The sequence below is a fragment of the Carlito syrichta genome, unplaced genomic scaffold, assembly GCF_000164805.1.
Source record: "Carlito syrichta isolate Samal-C Ts95f unplaced genomic scaffold, Tarsius_syrichta-2.0.1 Scaffold306957, whole genome shotgun sequence".
NCBI lineage: Eukaryota > Metazoa > Chordata > Mammalia > Primates > Tarsiidae > Carlito > Carlito syrichta.
The window spans coordinates 5908-15157 of NW_007251053.1; the positions used below are offsets into that span (position 1 = coordinate 5908).

General features: G+C 47.8%; 1 protein-coding gene across 3 annotated transcripts in view; it reads right to left on the reverse strand.

Moving 5' to 3' along the window:
* Positions 1–2490: 2490 nt before the first annotated feature.
* Positions 2491–9250, reverse strand: part of POLDIP3 (DNA polymerase delta interacting protein 3) — a 31680-nt gene continuing 24920 nt past the window's right edge. For all 3 annotated transcript variants that reach the window (XM_008063626.1, XM_008063625.1, XM_021715295.1), the window contains 3 exons: positions 6259–6388; positions 4577–4643; positions 2491–2810 (listed from right to left, as the gene is read on the reverse strand). In XM_008063626.1, the coding sequence (XP_008061817.1) occupies positions 2633–2810; positions 4577–4643; positions 6259–6388 (375 nt within the window). In that variant the 3' untranslated portion in view covers positions 2491–2632. The remainder of the gene's footprint in view (positions 2811–4576; positions 4644–6258; positions 6389–9250) is intronic.

Genomic DNA, 9250 nt, shown 5'->3' on the forward strand with positions numbered 1-9250 from the left:
GCCCAGGAGTTCGAGACCAGACTGGGCAACAAAGCGAGACCCCCCCATCTCTACAATAAAATTAAAAACATCAGCCAGCCTTGCTGGCACATGCCTGTAGTCCCAGCTACTCAGAGGCTGAGGTGGGAGGGTTGCTTAGGCCCAGAAGGTCAAGGCTGCAGTGAGTACTTCAGCCCAGGTGAGAGACCTCAGACTCAAAAAAAAAAAAAAGAAAAGACAGCTCAAAGGTAGGAATAACAAACGTTTATTCAGAAATGGATAAGTAATACATAGTCACCCTCCATCCCTTAATGCCTCTTCCTCTCCTTTTGAACAGGAGACACCGATGGGTAATACAGGGGAGTGGGAGGTGGAAAAGGACACAGGACTGGCCCACCACCTTCTCTTCCCCGTTTCCCAAGATGACAGTTTGCAGAGCAGAAGAGGCAAACAGGTCCCCTTCCCCCGTCATTGTACCATATGTCACCCAGAGCAGGAGCTCCAGAGGGTCAGGCAGCTGCAGCTGGCCCAATGAAACTGACAACCAGAGCACACATGGCTTGGGAATAAGGGGAGGGTAAAGCCATGCAGGCAGAATGTTGACCATCCCCTACTCTAAGCCAAGTCTAAACAGTGAGCCAACTGTTCCCAGCACCCAAAAACCAGGTTCTACTGCCTTCTGGGTGCTCTCTTGGACCAGGAAGGGTAAAGTGTGGGAGGAATGTCTTCCAGGTGCTAAATGAAAGAAGTCCACACCCATGCGAAGGGGGTAAGAAGAAAAGCAGCATTCTTTAAAGAATCGGGAAGGGGAGCACCATCAGGCCCTTCCTTGGACTTCCTGGCCCAGGCAACCTTAGAGTCCAGGGACTGAAGCTGGGTTCAAACTCTGGGTCCTCCTTGCTTGATAGACTTATCTCTGGAAATGTGAGTTTCTAGGTTTTTCTTTACTGGGCTAGCCTCAAGCAAGTCTCAAGTGGCTGTAAGGATCTTAGGTTCCCTTTACTTTCTAGGCTGTACCTTTCACAGTACTTGCTACTGATTCTGTAGAGTTGCCAGCATCCTGCTCCCCAGCTTGCTCCAGTTGTGCAGCCTGGATTCCTTTTACTGTCCCAACAAACCAACAGAGGACTGCTAGATGGTACTGGGAGCATCACTGCCTTGGTGTTCAGCGACTACCCCTGGGTTCTACAGTCTTGCCCCAGCTGTGTGGGCCCAGGTTGGGGAAACAGCTCATCAACTTGCAGGCTGCCCTGCTTGCTTGACTCCTCCCCTGCCCACCTCCCCCAGGCAGGAAAATAGGCTTCTGGTCATGGACGGATGAGTCACTCAAAAGTGGGGACAGTACCCCTTGGTGGCAGCAGGATATATGCTTCCTGGCATTCCTCACTGCTGTCCTATAGACAACTGATGCCAGAAAGGAAGAGCCAGGAGCAAACCACCCTCTTCCATTCAAATAATCCCCAGACCTATAGCATTACAGAATGGGAGGCAGAGCCTTTGAAGGGTCCAACTAGAAAGCTGGCATCTGCACCAAAACCAGAGTGCTGAGTGCCATGCTAGACAAGAACTGGGAAGGTGAGCAATGTAAGCCCTCCCAGCAGTGACACCCAGAAGGACAAGAAGACTGGATGGCTATTCAGCACAACTCAGGAAAAAGGGAAATGTGGACACTTGAGAATTTCCTTTGGGCTGCCTGAGAAGCATAGGCTCTCAAGCCAAGAGCTGGCTACACACGATCTTGGAAGAGCAGAAGTTTCATCCAGCCTTGCCACCAGTCAGGCATGGAGCCAAGAGTGAGAGGACAAGAGGCCTATCACAGCCGGGTGTGGTGGCTCATGCCTGTAATACCAACACTTTGGGAGGCAGAGGTGAGAGGATTGCCTGAGCCCAGGGGTTCGAGACCAGCCAGGGTAACTTGGTGAGACCTCGTCTTTACAATAAATCATAAAAAATCATCTGGGCATGGTGGCACACACCTGTGGTTTCAGCTACTTGGAAGGCTGAGGCAGAAGGATCATCTGAGCCCAACAGGTTGAGGATACAATGGCCTTGAGCGTGCCATTGCACTCCAGCCTGAGTGACAGAGCGAGACCGACTCAAAAAAAAAAAAAAACAAGAGAGGAAAAAAGAGGTCTATCACCTGACCCCCCCATCCAGGCCACCTCCCCTGACCAGGTGAGTGGCACAGCTTTCAAGCTGACCAGGCCCTCACAGGATGGCAGGGGTTTCCATTCCCTGCTTTGCTTGAAAAGCTTAAAAAACAGAAAGGAAAAGTAAAGTCCTTCAAACAGCCCCTGCCCTGTATCCCATGGGACCACAGGAAAGCCACTCAGAGAATTTAGTGTACCATTTCCAGATAAGAAACCAGCCTGGGGCTAAGGTTTGGGGAGAAACACTCTGAGAAACACAAGCCTACCTTGGGTGATGAGGTGGAGAGAAAAAACACTACAGGAAATGTTAACGTACAGAAGAAGAACACAGGGAAGAACAAACACAGAACGGCGGGTGCCCTCCAGTGAGGAAGCTCTCTACCCCTGGCGGCCCTGCCCACGCTCAGAGGTCTCCAGTCCAATGGCCCATTGGTCACAAGCCTTGCCTTGGGAAACAGAGCCACCCTCCTCTGCCCCCGCTTCTGGCTGCCTTACTCCCCTGCTCAAAGTTTGATTTTGAATTCTGTGGGCTGTGTGGTCACAGAGGCCCCTGAGGACTTGAAGAGCGCCTTCAGGATGGTGTCAGGGTCCACTTCAGCAGGAGGGTTAGATGAGGAGGCAGAATTCACCCTGCGAGGCAGCTCACTCTCCTTTTTCACTGAGGGACTGTCACTCAGCCGCCTATGGAGAGCAAAGAGTAAAAATCCTTGTCAGTTTTTCCTAGATTGGGAGGGCACCCACCATTTACTGAACATCTGTCATGAACTAGGCACTGGGTGTTAACACCTTCATCTCATTTCATCTTGTAGTAAACTACCACTTTTCTTACTGATGAGAAAACTGAGATACAGCCTGCTAAGTTCTGGGGGTTTTAAGTTCAAGAAACACTGTATGTCCCTCCTGGATGGCAACACACATTATACACAATTGGAGAGGCCCAAAAGTAAATTTGATTTAACTCTGTTTAGCTCTATGGTCATCAAATGTATTAGGTCACAAAATCCTAAGCAACCTTTTTAGAATACAACTTGCAGGGCTTGGTGGCTCAGTCTGTAATCCTGTGCCTTTGGGAGGCTGAGGTGAGTGGATTGCCTGAGCCCGCGGGTTCAAGACCCGCCTGGGCAGCAAGACCTCATCTCTACAATAAATCAAAAAATCAGCCGGGCGCGGTAGCGTGTGCCTGTAATTCCAGCTACTCGGAAGGCTGAGGTGAGTGGATTGCCTGAGCCCGCAGGTTCGAGACCTGCTTAGGCAGGCGAGACCTCATCTCTACAATAAATAAAAAAATTAGCCGGGCGTGGTAGCACGCGCCTATAATTCCGGCTACTTGGAAGGCTGAGGCGGAAGGATTGCTGGAGACCAGCAGGTCGAGCTGCAGTGGCCGGGAGCAGTCACTGCACTCCAGTCTGGGCGACAGAGTGAGACTCCAACTCAAAAAAAAAAAAAGAATACAACTTATTCCTGAAATGCAGTTTAAGAAGCATGTCCAAAATCACATTACTGAACTAAGGGTTCATATCCTAGTCTTTCTAAATCTCAAAGTCTATCTCTAGCCTGCCCTGTACTATCCCAACCACCTTGGCAAGTCTAACCTCTTCCCTGGGTATGTGGCTCCTTCCTAAAAAATGATGTTCCCCCCAGTCTCAACATTTTATGCATCTCAGGCTCAAAAAAAGCCCTCAGCCCTGGGCCAGGCATGCATGCACAGGTGTGTGTAAGAAACAAGGTATAAGGCCGGGCATGGTGGCTCACGCCAATAATCCCAGCACTTTGGGAGGCCGAGGTGAGAGGACTGCCTGGGCCCACGGGTTCGAGAACAGCCTGGGCAACTTGGCGAGACCTCATCTCTACAATAAAAATAAAATTTAAAAAAAGACAGAAACACGGTATAATGAGCCAGGTATGATGGCTCACATCTGTAATCCCAGCTACTTAGGAGGCTGAGGCAGAAGGACAGCTTGAGCCTAAGAGTTTGAGACAAGCCTGTTCAACAAAGCAAGACATGTCTCTACAAAAATAAATAACAAAAACCCCCCACTGGAGAGCAAAACGAGGGGCAGCACCTGGCACTGTCCCCATCACAGTCAGTCATGAAGAGGTAGAGTACTTTGTTCACATGGACGATGCACACAGCTGTGCAAAGGAGACATGAGTGGCTATTCTCTGCTTTCTCTCAGATGTTTTTCAGATTGCAAGGCTGAGAACAAGATCATGATGCTAACGCCTACAGGGCGTTATTTTCCCAAGGAAATAACAAAGCAAACCACTTTGGTCAAATGTAAGCATTTTGAATGACCAGCTAGCTGCCATCTGAACAGAAGAAGCGGAACAGGGGATGGAGGAGAGCTGTGAGGCCGGCAGTTTACCTGCCTGAAGGAAGGAGACAGGCAACTGTGCAGAGCAAATGAGCGGGAAAGCACAACCCAGCACCCGCCTTTGGAACTTACAGCAGGATGGGCTGGTCTGAGGTGATGACGTTCCCATTCATGTGAAGGTTGCACTTCATCGGCTGTCCTAAAAAAACCAAAGAGAAGGCTCTGAGGATTCAGCTCCTCACATATGTAGACAGTGCTGCACCTCCATGGCCAATGGTCAACGCAACCACCACAGCTGGCTCCACAGCGGGGGACAGGGCTACCAGGTTCCAGTCAAACCCAGACACAAGGAAAATCCCAGGGTGTGAGGAAACCTCAGCAAGGAGCAAAGCAAAGCAGCCTCAAAGCAGATGAGAGAAGGGGAGGGAGCAACTGGTCTCAGGGCAAAGCCAGTTGAGCTTGCGCGGGGAAGCAAGGAGTAAAGGGAACTGCTTATGCCGTCAAATTAAGTGAAGAAGCCGGGCTCGGTGGCTCAGCCTGTAATCCCGCGCCTTTGGGAGGCTGAGGTGAGTGGATTGCCTGAGCCCGCGGGTTCGAGACCCGCCTGGGCAACTTGGTGAGAGCTCATCTCTACAATAAATCAAAAATTAGCCAGGCATGGTAGCATGCGCCTGTAGTTCCAGCTACTTGGAAGGCTGAGGCAGAAGGATCGCCGGAGCCCAGCAGGTCGAGGCTGTGGTGGCCAGGAGCGGCCACTGCACTCCAGTTGTGTACTCCAGTCTGAACGACGGAGCGAGACTCCAACTCAAAAAAAAAAAAAAAAATTAAGGGAAGAAAGAGGAGCCAAGTTATGTTCAGACTTCAGCTCTATGGTACAGCCTACTGTTCCTCAGCTACATCCCTGGACAGCATGTTACTGTACTGAATACTGTAGGCAACTGTATTTGTATATCTAAACATAAAAAGGTACAAACTACAGTATCCTGTTATGGGACCACCAGCACATACATATTCCATTGTTGACCAAAATGTCATCATATGGCACAAACAAATTTAAAAAGTAAAAAAACCCTACAGAATGGGAGAAAATAATGATAGATCATTTATCTGATAAGGGACTTACATCAAGAAGATATGAAATAACCTTTATAACTCAACAATAAAAGAGAACCTAATTAAAAAGTGGGCAGAGAGTCTTCTGAATATACATTTCTCCAAATAAGATATACAAATGTCTTTCCACATCCATGCATGTAGCAGAATAAAAGAAAAAACAATAAAAAATTAACAGATATTTGAAAGTTAAATAAAAACAAAGACAATTTTTTAAAAAAATGTACAAATGGCCAATAAGCACATGAAAAGGTGCGAAACACCATTAGCCACCAGGAAATGCAAATCAGAACTACACTGACTCACCCAGGTGAAGTCCCCCAGGTGCCAACATTTAAACAAGGCTCCAGGCCTTTGAGGAGTCTGTGTCCTAGCAGGAGACCAACATCTGAAAGGGAGGTTTGACTCTTGGCTTCTCTGGCAAACCCGGTAAGAGAATCATCCATGGAGAAATGGCATTTCCCTTCTTGCTGGGCTCAAGTTCAAGAGATGGGTGAAAACGGGGCCCTGTGAAACTCATAGCTCAGAACTACTCAGAGGCTGCATATCCCTGCCTGTTCCTGGTGCCCAGGAGGGCCCAGAGGGGTGATGGTACCAGGATGCCCTTCCACCCATCTCAGAGGGAGGCTTTCCCCAGAAGGTCTGCTGCCCGACAGTAACAGAGAGCAGGAGGGGAAGGGGCTGCTTTCTCCTTAACTTACCGTCCAGACACCGGTTGTTGTACTTCTTATATGCAGTGATAGCATCATCCTTTTTCACAAAGACCACCTCGGCTACCCCAGGATGGACCAGTCGAGCTCGTTTGAGGGCTCCACACACACAGAAAAGCTCCTGCAGAGAACAAGAGGGGTTGGGCCTGCCAAAGAATTTCTGGTTGTGGCCATTCACACACTCCAAGAACTCTGGGATGGCTGGTGGCTATGCTGCAGCTAAACATGCCTTGAGCCCAAGATTTCAGGGAGGCTCCATTTCAGGTGTTCTTGAAACACTCACAGTCCTCAATATGGCACCAGATGAGGAACAAGCTGCACTGCCAGTGGGAAATGGATCTGGGACCTCCCAGCAAGTCACCACCAAAGTTCTCAGTGTCCATATTAACAGAGATAACTTAAAATTACTTTTCTCAGACAGCTATGTCATGAGAAGGAATGTGTAGGTTCACCAAAGACAGTTGCTAATATGTCACCTAGAAACCTGCTAAATATACAAATTTTGGCTAGGCTTGGTGGCTTAGCTTGTAACCCACCAGCACAAGAAGAGTGGATTGCCTGAGCCCGCTGGTTTGAGACCAGCCCGGGAAACTTGGTGAGACCTCATCTCTACAATAAATAAAAAATTAGCCGGGCGTGGTAGCATGCACCTATAGTTTTGGCTACTTGGAAGGCTGAGGTGGAAGGATCCCCGGAGCCCAGCAGGTCAATGCTGGGGTGGCAGTGAGCGTGCATGCCACTGTGCTCCAGCCTGGGTGACGGAATGAGACTCCAACTCAAAAAACCCCACAAAAAACAAATTTTTGGCTGGGAGTGGTGGCTCACATCTATAATCCTGCACCTCCATGGCCAATGGGGTTTTAAGTTCAAGAAACACTGCATGTTTGGCCGGGCTCACTTTGGGAAGCCGAGGTGAGAGGATTGTCTGAGCCCACGAGTTCGAGACCAGCCTAGGCAACTTGGCAAGACCTCATCTTTACAATAAATCAAAAAATTAGCCAGGCATGGTGACAGTTGGTAGTTCTAGCTACTTGGAAGGCTGAAGCAAAAGGATCACCTGAGCCCAACAGGTCGAGGCTGTGGTGGCCGTGAGTGTGCCACTGCACTCCAACCTGGGCAACAGAGACTCCAACTCAAAATAAATAAATAAATAAAATAAAAATTTTAGAAGTCTAACCAGACTGACCAATGGTTCCAGTTTGGCTGGACTGAGGGGTTTCATTTCTGAAACTAAAAAGGACTGTACTAGCTACCTCTCAGGGTTACTGGAAAGCTCAACTGAGAAAATATTTAAGGAAGTGCCTTGCACACATTATCATCATCCTGACTCCAATGCCCTCCTCATTTTACAGACAAGGACACTGGGGTCAGAGAGGGAGCACAAAGTGAAGAAGGACAGCAGAGACTGACTAGCACTGAAGCCATTTCCTCACCTGCAACTGCTTTCATAAGGCTGTTATGAGGGCAAAGAGAAGGTTTATGAAAAGGTCCTTGAAATGATTTGTTTTCAGCGATAAAGGGGAGAAACATTAAATATCAAAACAAGGATATGGAACTACAGCTGTCCCTTTAAACCTGCAGGGACCCCTGCAAATACCAAAATCCCTGGATGCCCAAGTCCCCAATATTAAATGGCACAATGTTTACATATAACCTACATACAAACTGTTATACCACAAATCATCTCTAGATTACTTAGAATACCTAATACAATATAAATGCTAAGCCAATAGTTGTTATATTGTACTGTTTTTTTAAGTCTGTACTTTATTATTATTATTATTATTATTAGACAGGGTCTCACTCTGCCATCTCTCCGGAATATAATGGCATGATCACGGTTCACTGCAGCCTTGAACACCTGGGCTCAGGTGATCCTCCTGCCTCAGTCTCCTGAGGAGCCAGGACTACAGGCACATACCACCACATCTGGCTAATTTTCTAATTTTTCACAAAGACAGGGTCTTGCTATGTTGCCCAAGCTTGCCTCAAATTCCTGGCCCCAAGTGATTCTCCTGCCTTGGCCTCCCCAAGTGCTCTCCTGCCTTGGCCTCCCCAAGTGCATTACAGGCATTGGTTTTTTTCATCAAAAATATTTTTAGGCTGGGCGCAATGGCTCACGCCTGTAATCCCAGCACTTGGGAGGCAGAGGAGAGAAGACTGCCTGAGCTCAGGAGTTTAAGACCAGCCTGAGCAATGTGGTGAGACCTCGTGTCTACAATAAACTAAAAAAATCAGCCAGATATGGTGGCACATAGCTGTAGTTCCAGCTACTTGGAAGGCTGAGGTGAGAGGTTCACCTGAGCCCAAAAAGTTGAGGTTGCAGTGGCTGTGAGTGTGCCACTGCACTCCAGCCTGGGCAACACAGTGAGACTCTGATTCCAAAAAAAAAAAAAAAAAATTTTTTTTTCCCAAAATTAGTCAGATGTAGTGGCACACACCTGTGGTTCCAGCTATTTGGAAGACTGAGGGGAAGGATTGCCTGAGTCCAGCAAGTAGAGGCTGTGGTGGCTGTGAGCGTGCCACTGCACTCCAGTATGGGCAACAGAGTGAGACTCCAACTAAAAAAAAAATTTTTTTCAATCTGCCACATCCATGGATACAGAACACCCAGATATGGAGGGCCAACTGTAAATATTAGTTGTAATTCCAATTTTATTACTGTTGTTCTTTTAACATTACCTATCTGGTTAGAAAAGAAGTCAGGGTAATTCTGCATAAAGTGTGTGGCACATAACAACTGTTCCATAAATGGTAGCTATTATTACTCTTATAATCAGAAAAAAGCTTTCTTTATGACTTGTCAAGTATTACACTTGACAAGGACACAACTCCCATTCTTGTGTGCACTGTTCCTAGCACTGTCCCTGCTAAAGGACGACATACTGGTGGGTCTACTTAGTTCTAACATCAATCACACAGTGCTTCTGTGTATCACAATTAAGACTCTTTTTTTTTTTTTGAGTTGAAGTCTCACTCTGTC